Source organism: Maylandia zebra, linkage group LG6, assembly GCF_041146795.1.
Source record: "Maylandia zebra isolate NMK-2024a linkage group LG6, Mzebra_GT3a, whole genome shotgun sequence".
Taxonomy (NCBI): domain Eukaryota; kingdom Metazoa; phylum Chordata; class Actinopteri; order Cichliformes; family Cichlidae; genus Maylandia; species Maylandia zebra.
This window is the reverse complement of record NC_135172.1, coordinates 24,520,788-24,539,101: the sequence shown is the minus strand read 5'-3', so window position 1 is coordinate 24,539,101 and position 18,314 is coordinate 24,520,788. Positions and strand designations below refer to the sequence as shown.

The following is an 18,314-nucleotide window of genomic DNA, read 5'->3' as shown; positions in this document are numbered from 1 at the left end:
CTGCATAAGCTTATGGAAATGATGCCAGAGTGGATGCTCGCTGTCATCAAATATGAAGGCGGTCCAATGAAATATTAGGGTGTGTGACTTTTGTTGGCCAGCCAGTGTAAATCAGGTCTCTCTATAGCTGCTAGACATGAGAGCACAATGGCAAACAGCTGCTTAAGGAGTGGACCAACGACTGTTACATAACAATCATGGGCTACACCATGTTAACACACTTAAATATAAGGGACTATAGCCTTATGACAATCTACTGAATCAATATGAAGACTAGTTTGTGCAGAACAAACATGCCAAACAACACAACTTTGTATCACGTATCAGTTTGTAACACAGCTATGCGACTTTACTCGAGTGGTTCGCTCTCACCACCCTCACGGCGCCTCCTTTTGGCCGCAGCTGTTTTCAAAGAGTCACTCGCTGTACATTACCCGCTCGACACCAAATCCGCAGACAAACTCAGTTACTGCAGGTTTAGGACTGCGTGGACGTAATCCTTGCGCTTACATAAAAACACATCACTTAAACACAGGACCTATTGGATGTGACAGGACGGCCCAGTTTGACAGTGCACTTTGCACTCTCCAGGCCTTCGGGCGAGTCTACGAGAATGCCGAGTCTGGGCAGAGTCCCTCCCTCTCAGCAGTGCACAGAGCACAGGGATCAAATACTACAGCATCCCCAGCAGAGCAGATGCAGCAGGGCACAACCCCAGCGAGTAAACATCTCTCTGGGGATCCCTATCTGCTTTCCCATTCTCTGACTTCTTGCCCCTTTCTAGGGAGTAATGAGAACAAAGTCTGTTTATTGTCTGAGGTATTGTGCTAGTGCCTGAACTCATCCAGAGAGACACTGATCCAATTTTAAGCCTCCCCTTCTCCTCCGTTCTCCTTACTTTCAGACAGTGTCTCATTTACTGTCTCATATATATTACTGTCCTCGTTCTTTCGTTTCTTTGGCCACCCCTTTTGAGAAAACTCCTCCCCAGCTCTCTACTCGTTTTTTTGTCTTCATTCATCATTTCATCCATCTTACACTCTACTCCAGCTACTCTCTCACACTGCCAGTTGACCTCTTGGATTCTCTGCGTCCCTCTTTTCTCTCGTCTTTGTCAGTCTTGGCCTCCCTAGTTTCCTCTTCCACGCACCCTCATCTGTCACTCGACATCATTCGCGCTTTCCCCCCTGCTCTTTTTGTTGATCTTGGCAGCCACTTCTCTCTCTCTCTCTCTCTCTCTCTCTCATCATCATCATCATCTCTTGCTTGGCACTGGTCACACTCCACCTCCTCCTCTTTCTCATTTTGGCAACCCAGAGCCCCCCTGCTGGTCTGTGGCTGTGAGCTATGTCCTTGAACAAAGGTCAGGTGGGTTTCCTCTAGTTTGAGGGGCCTCTCCTCAAGCTGTTGTTTGCATGTCAAGCGTGGGTTTTTTGTGGCTTTTTTGGGTCGGGAGAGTAAATGTTTTTGTCTCAAACGTACACGCTCAAGGACTTTTGTTGTTTGAGTGTTTGTGTGTGTATGTGTGTTTTCTGACTACATGCAGAGGAAGGGCCATGCATGATCTTTCCTGCCAGTGATTGCCCTTGACATGGACACAAGAGGATAAGCAACACACCTGACTGCCAGCCTCTGTGTGTGCTGAGTAGATGGGACTCATGTGCGTGTGAGTAAATGCACTTCCCTGTGTGTGCATGCACGAATGCGTGCATAGCTTCTCCGCTGCATTTCCACAGGATAAACAATGCTATCCAAACCTATTATGAATCCTCTGACTAAACTGACACTGATTACATGTTCACAAACAAAACACACAAAAAACTCTGCCTCTGAATCAGCGCACAGACGGGCACGCGTGCGTCAGAGTTTTTGGGCCAAGATGGCTACGTTTGACCTCAATCACTCCGCATGCAGGACGATGTGGGAGGAAGGAGGGCGGAGCCTCCTGGCAAAGCCAACACCTGGGCAGTTACTGCAGCAGTAGCAAGTGGAACATTTGGCTGGTGTCACTGGGCTGGAATAATGAATTACAGTACCTGGAAAAGCCCACTGGGAAGCAGACTGGCTGTTGGCAAGTCACTGGAGGGTTTCAAGTTTGGGTTTTCATCATTCGCATAATAAATTTTGGCTCTCAGGGAGGGCGGGGGTGTAACAGCAGGACTGAAATCCAAAGCTGAGTGCCTACCTGAGCGTTTTGGTGGTCATGTCTGCTGCAGTGATGCCGTGATACACCAGCGTTTCGTTCCACACAGGATTCAGTGTGTTTTTCAGGGTTTTTGTGCGTAGTTTGTTTGCCTGCAGAGGAAAAGCGAGACAGATGAAAAGAGAGTCACAGAAAGGCGAAGACCTAAAGAACAAACAGAAGAGTCAGGAATGTTCAAAGGGCAGGAGAGCAAATTCAATAGCTCAGATTCACATAATACAAGAAAAAAATAAGAGAGACAATAGATCAAGAAAAAAGAAAGTGAAAGAGTGGGGACGCATCATTTTTCACTGTCCCTTTGGACATCACAGACATCTGCTGCCTGGGCTATTAAAAAAAGAAAAAGAGGTGAAAGCACGCACGGCTACCTTCACCTCACCTGTCCGTCTGCTTCCTTCTCAACATGATTAGAGAGTGCATTAGCACCAGCCAGACCGCCAAAACAAACACCGCGTCTCAAACGCAACACGACACAGCAGCCAATTAAACCGTGCATGAAAAATTAAACCTTTCCAGAAGAGGAAATGCTCCCGAGCTCCTAATGGCTTCAGCAACCATAAATAAAGTTTGCATCTACGTGCTGCCTCGCTTGTCTTCCGGGAGTTCTAAGCTTGTTTGATTTTTATCTCAGGTTTAATCAGGATGCTTATATACTTGTATATATATGCATATATGCTGTATTTGGATTGCATCCCATAAAACGTCTTCAATTTCTACAAACAAGTAGGACCATGATGAGACACTGGCAGAACGAACTGACGGGTTAGTAAAGTGCAGATGTGTGTTTTTGTGTATTTTCTCCCTCTGTTGAAAAAATACATTAATAAACAACAGTTACTTTGCATATTTTAATTTGACTGCAAGTCTTTTGCTTAATGGAGTATTTTTGTGCTGTTGCTCTTCTTTCACCACTGCAGGCTATGCAAAATTATACTGTATGTATGTTACAAATACACATTTCCCTCTTAATACCCTCCTGCTCGTGTCTGAGGCGTGTGTGAAGTCAGATGCCTTAACTCTCGTCCTCTCTGCCACTGTCAGCTTCTTGCTATAATGCCTCAGGGCCAGAGGCTGAATGCTCCATGCCATCTTCTTTCTCTTTGTCTGTTTTTGTCCCCTCGTCCTATTGTTCTGCCTGAGCAGAAATTCCCTCTTCTCCCCTCTTGCCTCATCTCTGTCTCCTCCTCTATTCTCCGTGTCCTGCTGGAAACATCTGGCTTATCGACCGCACTCGGCTCTTCAGAAGTTGGTCGATCGAGGAAAACAAGTGTCTTCGATTCGTGTCATTTGTTTGATTCATCAATGTGCGAGACGAGCCACGCTTAAGCAGCATCACGACTTGCAGCGGTGTTTCACCGCCTGCCGTGTGCGTGCCAGCACAACTCAGCAGAACAGTTATTTTTGTAATACTCATCACTTGTTTGCGCCCGGATCAGGTTTGGTTTCTGCTCCATCTTCAAACAAAAAACTAAAAAAAACACCACTTCCGTCTCTGTCACTCCCATCCTCCGTTTTCCCTCTGTACTCCTGCCTTTTTTTGTTTTGCTTTGTTCTTAAATGTTTTATCAGTAGCACTCCATCTGTCCACCACACCACCCCCATCTGTCTGCATAGATCATTTTACATACTTCATACTCCCTCTTCCTCAGTCCCTACTTCCCAAAGCTCTGAATGAATATTCTTTTCATGTCGGTTAGTAATGGAGAGATGAAGATAACGGTGACCATCACAGACGTGCACTAAGAACTACAACTCTACGTGTGTGTGTAAGAGAGGGAAAGTGGGAGCATCTCTGTGTGGTTATGACTAAATCCTTAGCATGTGTCAGCACATGTACAAGGTCACGGTGAGCATGTGTTCTTGTTGTGCACTCGACAGCGAGGGAAGGCGCGCTTAGCTGTCTGCTGGTTAAAGAGTGTGTGTCGGTGGGTGTGAGACAGTAGGAAAGGAAGCAAGGAAACGTGCCGGGGCAGAGGAGAGATACCCCCCACCCCATGTGGTGGGTATTTAGCAAACAGTCATTCATGGATACTACTCATTGACGCCGTCTCTGCGTCCCTCCACCACCGCCTACACCCCCCATCAACAATTGCCTGTTGACGTGAGCCGTGTAACAATCCTCCCTGTTTCCATGACAACCACCTGCTGCTGTCCTCCCCTCATCTGTCTTTCCCTCTCTCCCCCCTGCCTCCCTGCCTCCACTCCCCCCTTTCTTCCTCTCCTCTCAGTTGTCTCCCTCTCTGCACACTGTTGGTATTTCAAGGTCAAAGAGGGTCACAGGCAGATAGTGAGATAGAGACAGAGATAGGGCTGGCGAAGTGGGGAGGTGAGAATTACAACAATGGGACAGAAGACAGACAGAGGAAGGCTGGAGGACAAAAATCCCCCAGACGTCGTTATGGCACCTTAAGACTTCAGACGTTTGCCTTGTTCGGGCTGTGCCGCCTTCATCGTCTCCACCCGCAGCACTTTCATAACCTCATTTGGAGTCAACTTTGAGCCAAAATGGCCGACAACAGGTTGTATTATGGGGTTGCTGCTGTTGTGGCAAGCTTTATCTTCCCTGCTGCTTGAGCTGAAAACAAGACAAGAGAAGTCCAGTGGACCAGAACGTGTTTGCGCTCGATAAAGAGGAGCACCGGACGAGCCACATTAAGCAGTAACCAACTGAAACGCTCCCTGCTTGTTGGATTGAAGCGACACACACACAACAAATTAGCTTGCTCCCATGTTGCATTTTTGTTTTTCAGGCTTTTGACCTCTTCATGATGTTTCATAAGGAAGAATCCACAAGGGGGGATTTCACATAGAACTGCATCTGGGGTTTTTTTTTTGGTTTCCTCAGTAAGTGATCTACTTCTACTACCAGTTACTGCGTGACATACAAGCTCAACGACAGTTAGTAACTGGGACATCCCAGCGTGGCGGCATGTTACGATAATTGCTGTTGAGGTAAGGGTGAAGCAGTGACCTTGCTAGCCCCAGGGAGAAGATGCAGCTTGACGTATGGATCAGCCAGCCCATTGGAGTCCATGGCTTTCAGTCCCTGTGGACACAAACAGACACACAAACACACAAGTACTATAGTGTCAAAGGTGATGTCATGGTGCCCTCCAACTATTCACACGTAACTGTCAGGGTCAGAAAAAGACAGCACGTACGACGGACCTGTTTGACAGCAGTCACATCTCAGTAGTTCTTCTGGCGGTTTTCTCCCTCTAGGCTAGTGTTTTCTACCTCCTTTGTAATGTCCTCAAGGGAACTGTTCAGTGAGATTTGTATAATTGACATCATGGGAGTGCGTGCAGCATGCAACGGACGGCTCGTGTCCTTGCACGATGACCAAAATGTGTCTGCGAGAGCAACCTAGCAACATTATCCAGCATTACGTCGCGCTGTGAGATGATTTAGTCTTGAACTGACAAGATGCCGAGGCTACGTGGCAAATTTGTTTCCCTACAAAGGTTGAGAGACAGGAGTCTGACGTCTTCTGCAAACGTAAAAGCATTACAGGAGAATTATTTTCACTGGGCCTTCAAGGAGGATTACGCAACGGCACACATGCAGACAGACAGCCTAGTTATAAAGAAGATTTTACAATTGCGCGTACCTTTGCCTTGTGAATAGTACAATGCAGACAGTTGTTTTCTTGATCAAAGAGCAGGTTGAACTCCAGCGTTCCCAGGTAGGCTATAAAAAAGAAGAAAAACAACCACGCACAAAACACACCAATTACTGTCAGTAAAAAGCAGAGACACGTTCAGTCTAACACACACTCAAAAGCTCTGAGTCATATTTGTAGCAGATGGGCTCTTCAAAATACGATGCTGCCTAATATGAATTGATCTGTCTTGTTTGATTACTGTTTGGGAAAGAACAGAAACCAGAGCCCTGCTATTGCAGCGCGGTGTAATAAATCATTAGAGCCGCTGTGTCACATAAAGTGGGAGTGACAAACACACAAACACAAAATGCTTCACTCCACAATTACTCTGCAAGCATATGCTGTGCTTCTGAAAGGGGAAGGGGGAAAAAAGCAGAAGCTCAAATCAAGTAAAACAAGATAATGTTCCACTCTAAACTGCATAAAACAGCGTTGTTTTTTTATGCTGCGGTGCTTAGTCATTTTCACATGAATGAAAACCCCCGACTTTGAACTTCGAACACAACTTTCCCCACCGCAAAACTCACTGTCATCATCATCAGAGTCGATCAGCTCCTCCCTGTCACCCTCATTCTCCCCTCTTCTCTCGCCATCCTTGTACCCTCCGCCCGTCTCCCCATTGAAAGTCTCCTCTTTCAGGATCTTCTTCTCCCTGGGAGGTGGCGGCGTGCAGGGGTAGTCGTGGAAACGCGGGAAGAAGTCTGAGATCTGTGGGATGGGGAGGATGGGCCCTGGGCACACGTTAATGGCAAAGTGCTCCTGCATAGAGATTTTGACCGGCGAGGGCGGGGGCGGGGCGATAGAGTGGGGCGTCGCCGAGGGGGAGGAGGCGGACGAGGAAGGGGTGGAGGCGGAGGAAGGGGGGATGGCCAGGTGGGAGGTCGAGGGTGGCGGTGGGGGCTTGGAGACACTCATGTGGACTGTCAGACGGGACTGTGGAATAAAAATGGAGAAGTGAAGCGGAGAAGGACAAAAAAAAAAAGGTGAGAAAGACAAAGATAATTACACGAAAACACCGTCAGCCTCCTCTGACTCTGTCACACTCCACTTTGCAGGGGGTCAGCGGTTTTCAAAGAGCACACTGGTCTCGTATTCACATGGAAGGATGGGTGAACCCATCACTAGTGGGCACCTTCAAGCAAAGGTCTGAGTCCCCTGAGATGCATTCAGGCTGCACTGAGATGCAAGAACTCTCAGATCTCTGAGATCATTCAGACCACATTCGGAGCTGGTCTGGGCTGTTTCTGTTAGCACTATGTAAGGAGAAAGTTTACCTTTCTGCCAGAAATGCTTTGTCTCTCAAAGCTTTTTAAAAATTTTTTTTTAATATATCTTTCATTATTTTCACTTCTTCAGTTATATACAGGCACCAAAATAGGTAGATATAGCAAAAAATAAAGCCTGCGGTTTAAACCCACCTTCATTTAAATGTTTACTGTGTCTTCCAATCTCTGCGTGGCAGAAAGCCACTGAAGACAAACTTTTCCCATGAGAAATGTGCCCTGCACCAGAGTGAAGGACCACTTACTCAACCCACACCCTCCACATAAGTGGATCCAGCTAGTATTTATTTGTCTTCTTCTTTTATTTTCTGGCAGACTATGCACAGGGAGCGCGTTGCTGCCTCCCACGGGTTAAAATCAACACTATATTTCCATGTGTTTATTTGCATATGGAGCAGGGAGGTGAAAATCCAGTCACAGGTGGTCATGACACGCATCTGCAACATCCTGTGAAAAACTGAAATGTGTTCCTGTTTTAATCCACTGATGAAATCCTGACCTGTCAAAAGCCAAAATAGAATTTGCCAGAACCTTTGGCACTTCAAGCATGACTCACACATTGTGTCAGCACCGAGTCTGTGCTCTGAATGAATATTCAAATGCAATGCTGTAGAGTATGAACAAGAGATGTCACTTGTGTATCGGTTCTCAAATCCATCCCTTACCGCCCTCTTTTCCCTCTTCTCTCTCTCATCTGCAACTCCCCGGAGCAATATTTACATAATACTACTTGGAGCCTTTCTCAGTCCTTAGCATATTTGTACCTAAATGAAGCATAATGACTGTTTCTAGACTCCATCATCATTAAGCCAAATGCTCTAATTTCCTATTTTCCTGGCAGTAATTAAGAAATACTGAAGATGTGCTATCTCATGTACTCCCACGGTGCTCTTGAGTCTTTAATATTTCAAGATCCTGTTTGATTTTATTGGTCACAGTAAAAAAAGAAAAACAAAAAAACCCAACAACAACAAAAAAAGAAAAACCAACTTCAGACTGTTTACTGTCGCTGTCCCAGATTAAAATGCTAAATATAAAAATAACTCCATTAAAGAAAAAACTGGCTTAGTGTGTGCAAAAATATACAGATGCACTTCATGAACGAGCATGACGAAGTCACTGTCGACAGCCACATCACAACAGCAGGTCATGTGAGGATGCACGCCAGTCGTCATCCTTCCTATATGTTTCACATGTCCATGATGTCACAGCTTTTTAGATTCAGCTGGTGGCATCTGCTCCTTAATATCTGAGCAGTTTGTGTTTCACACACATCTTTCCAAATAAAAGGGTTTCGCTCTTTAGTGTTTGACTGATTCAACTTGATTCGTTTGTTGAAGGCACAAACGTTTCCTTAACTTGAAAAGTTGCGTGTGAAAGTGCTGAAGCAGTTTTCATTGCGGATGACTTTCCTATTAATTAAAAGTGCACAGAAAAAAACCTAACGCATGTTTCAAGAGCATCTTTCTCTTATCTGTCAGATAAGAGAAAGATGCAATGATAAATCGGTCGAATGGTGTTGCAAACAAGTCAGCATTCGCTGACGGCAGCGGACGATATATATTTGTTGTGTCACATCAGTTTTGCACTGGCTAAATGTTCAAATGTAGTGTGATGAAGACCTGAAAGATTTGTTTCTCTTGGCACAGAGGGGGCGATTCATTAGGGAAAAAACAAATAGACTGAAAATATTCTCTTACCAGCTTTTTGGCCAAATTGTTAACACAGTTGCACTAAAAAAATAGTTTTTCACCCTCAGCAAATGTGAGGCAATGAGTCTGAGTAAAATGCAACTGAAATAAATAAAATCAAAGGTTTATTCATGCAAATAATTAATTAATAAGGAAAATGTAATTGGTATAAACTGAGACTGTACTCAAGCAACATTCACTTGACCAGATTCCATTAAATGTAAAATTTTGTAAGAAAATTAGATGAAAAAATTGCATGTAATTAAATTAGTTAAAGTCAGCATTTCAGGCTTTTTTGGGTTTTTTTGACTGTGGGCTGACCAAGGGTCTACAACTCAAAGATAGTTCACGAAAAACAGAAAATCATGGAAAAATTCGGAATCGTTGCCATTTTTGCATAACAAATGACTTAATCAGTCTTGAAAATTGTTATTGATTATTGTCCTGTCAATTTGCACACAGAATAACTGATTGATTGTTTCACCTCCTTTGAAATGAGCTCGAGCTTTAATGAGACTTTGCGGGAATGTCGTTCGATGTCATCTTTTTTCACAGTGAGCTTAATTTCTCCATCTACATGAGTCAGAACTCGAGCAAAAATCAGCAACGGGGGGAAAAACAAAAACAGACTAACAATGCCTTGTTTTCATCAGCATTGGTGTAGCTCCTCTCCAGTCTACGGTGAAGCTCCACGCACAAACATTCACGTGCATGTGAGGCTGAATTTTAACGCACCTCTGTGTCAACACCTTAACTCGCTTTTGAACTTGCATCTGTAAGAGCATCCCGCATTCCTGACCATACTTCATTACACACATTTATTCACACCCTCAACACACATAAAGACCCCAAACCGCCTGTCCCCGTCCTCAACAACTACACTCATTCAGTCACTCACGCCGCTCTTACGTAACAGCACCTAAATTCGCTGCTTGGGAACCCGCGTTCAAATGTTCACTTGCAGCATGTTGCTTGCAAACTCATTCGCTCGCGTCCTTCTACATACTGAGACGCGCACATGCGAGCACATGTGCTCACACACACACAGACTTCCAGACACTCGTACACACATTCACAATTATAGCCACCCTCAAAAAAACATACCCAGGGACAGTCTTCATCTGTGCCAGCACTCCATCTTGCCTGCTCTCACATCCTCTGTCTCTCACACTCTGTGGAGCATGCAGACCAGCTTTGAGTCAATATATCCTTCTGTACTCTCTCTCTCTCTCTCTCTGCTTTCTCCTTGTCTCTGTTCATCGTTTGCTCTCCTCTCCCCTCCCTCTCTCCCTTCCCCTTTACTTGTGACGTATGTGCTTAAAATCCACATCAGTCGTTTCCAGACTGTGCATATAGTACTGTCACTCACTTTCTCGGCAGTGGGGAGAAATCCGGGTAAAAAGGCAGGCTTGGGAGGGAGAAGTGTTTGTGGGGTTTTGACAGAAAGGGATAGAGAGGGAGAGAGAGTGACAGACAGACAAGAAGAGCAATACATCGGGACAGATGGGGAGACAAACAGACATACAGACAAACACAAGGCAGTAGGAGCAAAGACAAACACACAGAGACGCATATATATATATATATATATATACATACAGTACATGTGGAGGGAAATGGGTGTGAAAACACTGACTGCACACAATAGGAAACATTACTTTAGGGTGGGAAAAAGGGGGACGGGGGCACTAGCTGAAGGACACAGAAAGGAAATTAAATTCAACGTGTTGACTGAGCTCAACAAAACACACCGCCAACCATTAAATTACACTACCAGATTACTTTGTGTGGGCTATGACTACAGCCAATATCAGACAAGCATATGTGTGTGCGTGTGTGTTTGTCTGCATGTGTCCAATTCAAGAAGAGCTGATAGTAACGGCTGCCACCTGCCACAGTAATAAAATGAATCAAAGGCAGCAACGCATCAGTAGCAGTGGATTTATGTGGGATGTCACTGATGGAAATCAGCGATGGACACAAGGATGAGCAAGAATAGGACTGACTGAGTGCGTTAAACCCTGCAAGTTTATGAGGTTTTTAAAATTAGAGGGCTTATTAGCATTAGAAAACTCCAAATCAGACATGTATGTCGATTTTTGTGTTTTATTTGTTGTGATAATACTTTTTTAACCCCCAAATCCTATTTTCTAAGAGGTTCAACATGCATTTAGACCTGGCAGTCATCCAAATGTATGAAATAGTTTATACTTTTTAGTCATTCAAAGACCTTAAGGCATAAAATGTGAACTGTTTGGTGCAATAAAAATGTTTTATGGTCCTGTTTGGTTACATTATTAAATTATCTTCAAAGCGACTGGTTAGTAAACTTTCTGAAGTGGATTTTAATCAAGTCAAAAGAAAAGAGAATATCTGAAGGAAAAATTAAAGGAAAGATAACATTTTGTAAATGTTAGCATGAGGAGCATTAAGGTCGATGGGACATGCAGCCAATATCAATAAAACACGAGGCTTTGATAGGAGGGGTGAAGAAGGGGCCATCTCCAGTATTCTAAGGAAAAGGGGAGAACAAAGATGGAAAAATGGATATAAAAGAGAAAATATCCAGTCTCAATGAGAAAAATGAGAGTAAACCAATAAACCTGGGTGGCAGCTCTTTGGAATCCCAGCAAAAAGGTTCATGGTTCAAATCCCAGCTGGGGGAGAGTTGGCATGTCCTCTGGTGCTCTGGCTTCCTCCCAGAGTCCAAAGACAAAGTGATTTTAAATTGGCCATGGAAGTGAGCTAGCGATAGTGTATAGCACAAACAACTGCACAAAGACATGAACGCTACATGATGTGTCATGTAGAGTGGGAGCCCATTGGAAGGTTGTTGGTTTGATCCCTGGCTGCAGTCAGCATGCCAAGATATTAAGTTGCTGCAGATGTGTCTGTCGGAGTGTGAATGTTAGATACAAAACACTTGTATAGGCAAGTTGTATAAAGTGCTTTGAGTAGAAAAGTGCTATATAAGAACCAGTCCATTTACCACGGTTAAAATTCGCCTTCAGTCTAAAGAGCTTTGAGAAAAGCATTTTAAAAACGTGAGTATATTTGTTTTGTCTGATATAACTGAGTTTCTTCAGAGACACAAACAGGCTTTTTGCCTTTAAATGACCCGATTTGTTTGAGACACTTATTCCAGCTATGATCTGTATATGAAAAACAGACATAACGTCAGGTCTGAAAAGTCAAGCCAGTGTCTAAGTGTCTTAGCTCTAAATCTTTGTAATGGCCATCAGAGGGCATCTGGTTGTGAGATGAAGCCCAACTGACCCCACTGCTCACTGAATTTATGATCTTATAAAAAATTCCTGATGACATTACAGCCTCAGTAGTTATGCAACAAGTTAAATATGTAATTAAAGTCCTATTCAGATAAAAATACAGAACAAAGCAGGATGTGATTTAGCTTAATTTAGTCTGATTGACGAGTCTCCACCATATAAGCATGCATTCATCGGTTTTCAGTTAGATCCAAGCTTTGTACAAACTAGTGGCTAATATTAGGCTGGCTGCATCCATCATTTATATACAGTCTATGATTACCTCCTATTTCATTGTGATAATCTTGACTGGCAAAAAAACCCCAAGTCATGCTAAGGGTAAAGTGGAGTACTGTGGTCATAGAGCACAAAGTTTATGGTGGATGAGGGGAGCGTCACTGGAGCTGCTGAAAAATTGCTTTCAGGTGGGAGTGCAGCATTTTGACCCTTGTCTAATAATAACAGTGTGTTTATTCTGGCAACCAAGATGACAAGAGTTGTCTGATAGCAGCTCAGCTATTCTCAGAATTACAGAATTACACCTGTCCTATAATTACTAATATATGTAGTAAATGCTGGTCTGAGCTGCACTCAGTGGGTTGGCGTAAACATTAACAATGTCATTTTGCATTGTTAAAAAGTAACAAATGATCAACATCAAGCATATTCAGTTATGTTAATGGTCGGAGGAGAAGAGGGGTAAATGCATGTGGGTGTGTCAGCTCATCCGTTTATAGGCAGATTTAGTCTGGGCATGTCATCACTATCAGGATTACCACATCAATATTGCGTTAACAAACCATTACACTGTTTATTCATTAATTTGCAAGAAGAACATGTTGGCTAAATGAGTTGAAATGAGATAAATGATTACTCAGTGTACCGGTGCCAAAATGAACTATTTTTAAATAGGTGCTTTCGACATGCGCCACATGCTTCGAGGGGCTTGAAATTGATTCTCCTACAGTAAACATCTGCCTGAGTTCTGGCTACACGGACACAAAGTCTTCATGGTGTTGGTTTCCACACAGCTACTCAGCCGTCTGGTGAAAATGAAGAAGCATAGGTGAGCAATTTCACTCCACCCACAGCGTCAGTTATTAGAGTGCTCATAGCTGACCTCCAAAACTCTCAGACGGTCTTCATGTGTCTGTGCACTGTAGTCCACCAGGAGGGCTCTTGCAGCATGTTCAGGTCATGGATGAACAATGAACCACAGATTTGTGAGGCACTTTTGCTGAGTTAGTTTAGCAAAACAATTGCAAAAAAAAGTTTTCAATTATCTGAGTGGTGTCTGGAACACCAGGGGGGTTTGTTCTTTTTATTTTTTATTTTTTAAGCTGGACGGTATATAGAGGAACAAGGTTATAGGAGAGCTATATTGGTTGGCTTTTGTAGGTAGTGTATTTAGGCTATTTAGTTGTGTGGCTGGGGGAGGCATTATGTCTGATGTGGTGGTTAGTAATACCAAAGCACCACAGGGGCCAGTCCTGTTTCCATTCCTGTTTACTTTGTACACCTCAGATATCGAGTATATCAGTGATTCATGTCACCTGCAGAGGTACACTGATGACATCGCAGTGGTTGGGTGTGTTAGGGGTGGGCACCAGTTGGAGCACAGGGAGCCGGTGAAGAATTTTGTCAGGCAGAAATCACCTGCTCCTGAATGTCAGACATTCAGAGATGGCGGTTGATTCCCGGAGGGGAAAAAACTACAGGTGAGGAGGTGAGGAGGTTAAATCAGTGTTCATTTGAATGACATACTGAACTGGTGGAGCAACCGTGATGATGTGTACAAGAAGGGGATGAGCAACACACCCTACTTTCCGAGGAAGCTCAGGTCCTTCAGTGTGTGCAGAAAGATGCTTGAGATCTTCCACCTGACTGTGGAGGCGATTTTACTGTTGTCTGCTGGGGGGCAGCATCAGTGGGAGAGAGCCGTGCAGGATCAACAAACTAATTCACAAGCCAGGAGTCATCACTGGCCAGATTCTGGAGGTGTTTGAGTAAGTGAGGACAAGAGGTCACTGAAAAACTGCTCTCCATCATGGATACCTGTCACATCAGCTCCATTCATCACCACACAAGCAGCGGAGCTCATTCTTCCTCAACATTATTCAGTTATTGATGGCATAAAGAATACTTCAGGAAATCATCCATACTGTTATCAACACTGTGTATTAAAGCTTCTTGCTGTTCTATATCTATCTCTCTTTACAAAAGGGCTCTAAAGAACCATTTAAATGAAATGTAGGTTACTATATAAGAAAACCTTTATTGAATCATGTCTAAATAACTGAATAATTTTAGGATTTGTGGGGTTTTCTTAAAATCCTGTTCTACACCATTGCAGATGAAGTTTTTTTTCATTTTGTTTGCTCTCCTCAAAGCACTGAAATCATCCATCCAAAACATTAAACAGCCAAAACACAGCCCAGAAACAATGCCTCTGCTACTCTGGATTAATCACAGGCATTGTTTTTCACAGTAACATTTTCCTATGAAAGAAAATGTCTGTGATTTTTACACACTGTATGAGCAAAATGAAGGGAATATAAATGTTTGTGAAACATGAGTACCCTGTATCCAGAATCACTCGATTTGAATGTTATGGCTGTTAAATCTCTGATATCAGCTTTATTTACTTGCATTTCTGTGGCTAGTAGACATCATCAGTGATAAACAGGAAACAACCCAGAATAGGTGTGTGAAGCCTCTGGCTACTTTAATAAGTGCATGCAACATCTCAGGTGAACGTTTCAACCTCACTACTAATTATTTTGATTCCTAAACCAAGCAGCAAGGTAAAATGAAATTTAATAGCTACTAAAAACTGAACCAAGGCAAAAAATTAGTATGACTCAAACACTCTGGATAATAATTGATGGTCTTTAAAAGTGAAATCTCTACCTCACCATTAAGTGAGGTAGACTGTAGAATAGAAGGGCCTCCTTCTTGTGGAAGTTATTTTGGAATAACGTGTGACATTTTTAACTTCTAAAATTAGTTTGAAGATCATTTTATTATACATATATAGGCGGTGGAAGGAATACTTCGAGGACCTCCTTAATCCCACTGACACGTCTTCCGAGGAGGAAGCAGAGTCTGGGGATGAGGGGAATGACCCGCCAGTTTCCGGAGGCGAGGTCACTGAGGCAGTTAAACAACTCCTTGGTGGCAGAGCCCCTGGTGTGGATGAGGTCCGCCCTGAGTTCCTGAAGACTCTGGACGTTGTAGGGCTGTCCTGGTAGACACGCCTCTACAATGTTGCGTGGAAATCAGGGGCAGTACCCCTGGACTGGCAGACCGGGGTGGTGGTCCCCATCTTTAAGAAGGGGGACCGGAGGGTGTGTTCCAACTACAGGGGAATCACACTCCTCAGCCTCCCTGGGAAAGTCTATGCCAGGGTGCTGGAAAGGAGAGTTTGTCCATTAGTCGAACCTTGGATACAGGAGGAACAATGCGGTTTTCGTCCTGGTCGCGGAACACTGGACCAGCTCTTTATCCTCTCGAGGATACTTGAGGGTGCATGGGAGTTTGCCCAACCAGTCTACATGTGTTTTGTGGACTTGGAGAAGGCATTCGACCGTGTCCCTCGGGGTGTCCTGTGGGAGGTGTTGCGGGAATATGGGGTGTCTGGCCCATTGCTACGGGCCATTCGATCCCTATATAACCGTTGCAAGAGCTTGGTTTGCATTGCCGGCAATAAGTCGGACTCGTTCCCGGTGGGTGATGGGCTCCGCCAGGGCTGCCCTTTGTCTCCGGTTCTGTTCATAATTTTTATGGACAGGATTTCTAGGCGCAGCCAAGTGGCGGAGGGCTTTCACTTTGGTGGCCTCAAAATCTCATCTCTGCTTTTCGCGGATGATGTGGTTCTGTTGGCTTCATCGGGTGAGGGCCTCCAGCTCGCACTGGAACGGTTCGCAGCCGAGTGTGAAGCAGCGGGAATGAGGATCAGCACCTCCAAATCTGAGGCCATGGTTCTCAGCCGGAAAAGGGTGGAGTGCCCACTCCGGGTCGGGGATGAGTTCCTGCCCCAAGTGGAGGAGTTCAAGTATCTCGGGGTCTTGTTCGCGAGTGATGGGAGAAGGGAGCCGGAGATCGACAGACGGATTGGTGCGGCGGCTGCAGTGATGCGGACGCTGCACCGGTCCGTCGTGGTGAAGAGGGAGCTGAGTGTAAAAGCGAAGCTCTCAATGTACCGGTCGATCTACGTCCCTACCCTCACCTATGGCCACGAGCTGTGGGTAGTGACCGAAAGAACGAGATCGTGGATACAAGCGGCGGAAATGAGCTTCCTCCGAAGGGTGGCTGGCCTCTCCCTGAGAGATAGGGTGAGAAGTTCGGCCATCCAGGAGGGGCTCAGAGTAGAGCAGCTGCTGCTCCACATTGAAAGGAGCCAGCTGAGGTGGTTCGGGTATCTGACAAGGATGCCCCCTGGGCGCCTCCTGGGTGAGGTGTTCCAGGCATGTCCCACCGGGAGGAGACCCCGGGGCAGACCCAGGACACGCTGGAGAGATTATATCTCTCGGCTGGCCTGGGAACGCCTTGGTGTTCCCCCGGATAAGCTGGAGGAGGTGGCTGGGGAGAGGGAGGTCTGGGCCTCTTTGCTTAGGCTGCTGCCCCCGCGACCCGGTCCCGGATAAAATGGATGAAGATGGATGGATGGATATATATATATATATATATATATATATATATATATATATATATATATATATATATATATATATATATATATATATATATATATATATATATAAAATGCAGTTAGTCAAGATTTCCTGTATCTTGCTTTTTATTTCCTTCACCAACATGCTCTCGGCCCTCCGTTCACATACAACTCAGTTCTAAAGAGTTTGTTTCTCCACCCGAAGACATTTTAAATCCTGGCCGGCACAGCAGCTCCAAAAAGTCTGGAGGCCACAGATTACAGCTTAAGTCTGTAATAACTGAATTATTTCCATGGTTAAGAAAAATACCATCACAACATCTATCTAGAAAGATGTAAACCACTAGTGTTTATTGATGATTGCTGATTGTGTGACTGCTGTGTGAAAATGTAGTGTACAGGACTCTCTACTCAGCCAAATGCTGCAAAACTGACTGATCAGTGCTTCACGGTGCAAATGGATATAATGACCCAAAGCATCTTACAAAATAGCCCAAGAGTTTCTCAAAGCAAAAAAAGGGATATTATTACATTTTCAATGGCCAAGTCAGTCACCTGATCATAATCCAAAAGAGCATGCTGTTTAGTTATTAAATACAAAACTGAATAAAAGAAATCCCCGTAAACAAGCAGCAACTGAAGCGAGCTGCCGTAAAGGCCTGACAGAGTATAGCAAGAGAGCAAACACAACATTTGGTGCCGTCCATAGCTTCTAGACTTCAGAGACTCATTTCTTGTAAGCATTAAAAAATAATACTTATATCTAAAATTATGTTAGCTTGTCTGATAACTTTTGAGCCCCTGAAAATGTTGTGGCTGATGGCTGTAATTCAGAAAAAAGTTAATGCAAAATCTTTTTGTTCAAATCCTTTAATTAAAGATGAAACTCCATGCTTCAATCACAGTTTGTAAACTCCTCTGTGGTGGTGTGTTATTGTACAAATAGTTATCGTCCTAACTGGCTACACTGAAACTGTAGGTTTGGCAAAATAGTTTATATAATGACATAAAAGCTCAAAATTTTGAGTTACTTCCATTAAACGAGTTTTTGCCCAATCAATGGCTCAAATTTGGAGTCTACACCTAAAAAATGTATTCAATGCTAGCAGTGAAAACATCATAACTACAGCTCACCAATGAGGGGAGTGAGGTGGTACATTCAACAGGCACATGCTCGGTTTACGCTGTTCTTCATTCAGGGTGTCATGGATTTGTCTGGTTTAACATGTCCAGGCAAGCTGTGAGGAAGAAATCCAATCAATTGTGCTTGAAGAATGAAGTCTGCTCAGTGGTGTTGAGGTATTGATCTTTCTTAGGGGTAAACATTGCATTGTCCATGAGCTGACAAAAGTGAAGCACGGCGAGCAACATCCAAAGAAAACGAGTGAAGTGAGTTCCAAAAAAAAAAACAAAAAACGTAAACCCTGACAAAGAATGATGAAAGGAGCTGCATAAACTGAAAATATTAGTCAGTGATATCACCGACTAAAAACCTAAATAAACAGTAAAAAAAATAGAGAGAAGTAAAGAGGGAA

General features: G+C 44.1%; 1 protein-coding gene across 1 annotated transcript in view; it reads right to left on the bottom strand.

Annotated features, from left to right (window-relative positions):
* Positions 1-10,092, bottom strand: part of doc2g (double C2-like domains, gamma) — a 37,438-nt gene extending 27,346 nt beyond the window's left edge. The window contains exons 1-5 of the mRNA XM_004549548.3: positions 9,946-10,092; positions 6,395-6,800; positions 5,814-5,893; positions 5,175-5,249; positions 2,186-2,295 (exon numbers count right to left, since the gene is read on the bottom strand). Coding sequence (XP_004549605.1) covers positions 2,186-2,295; positions 5,175-5,249; positions 5,814-5,893; positions 6,395-6,782 — 653 coding nt within the window. The 5' untranslated portion in view covers positions 6,783-6,800; positions 9,946-10,092. The remainder of the gene's footprint in view (positions 1-2,185; positions 2,296-5,174; positions 5,250-5,813; positions 5,894-6,394; positions 6,801-9,945) is intronic.
* Between the last annotated feature and the right edge of the window lie 8,222 nt (positions 10,093-18,314).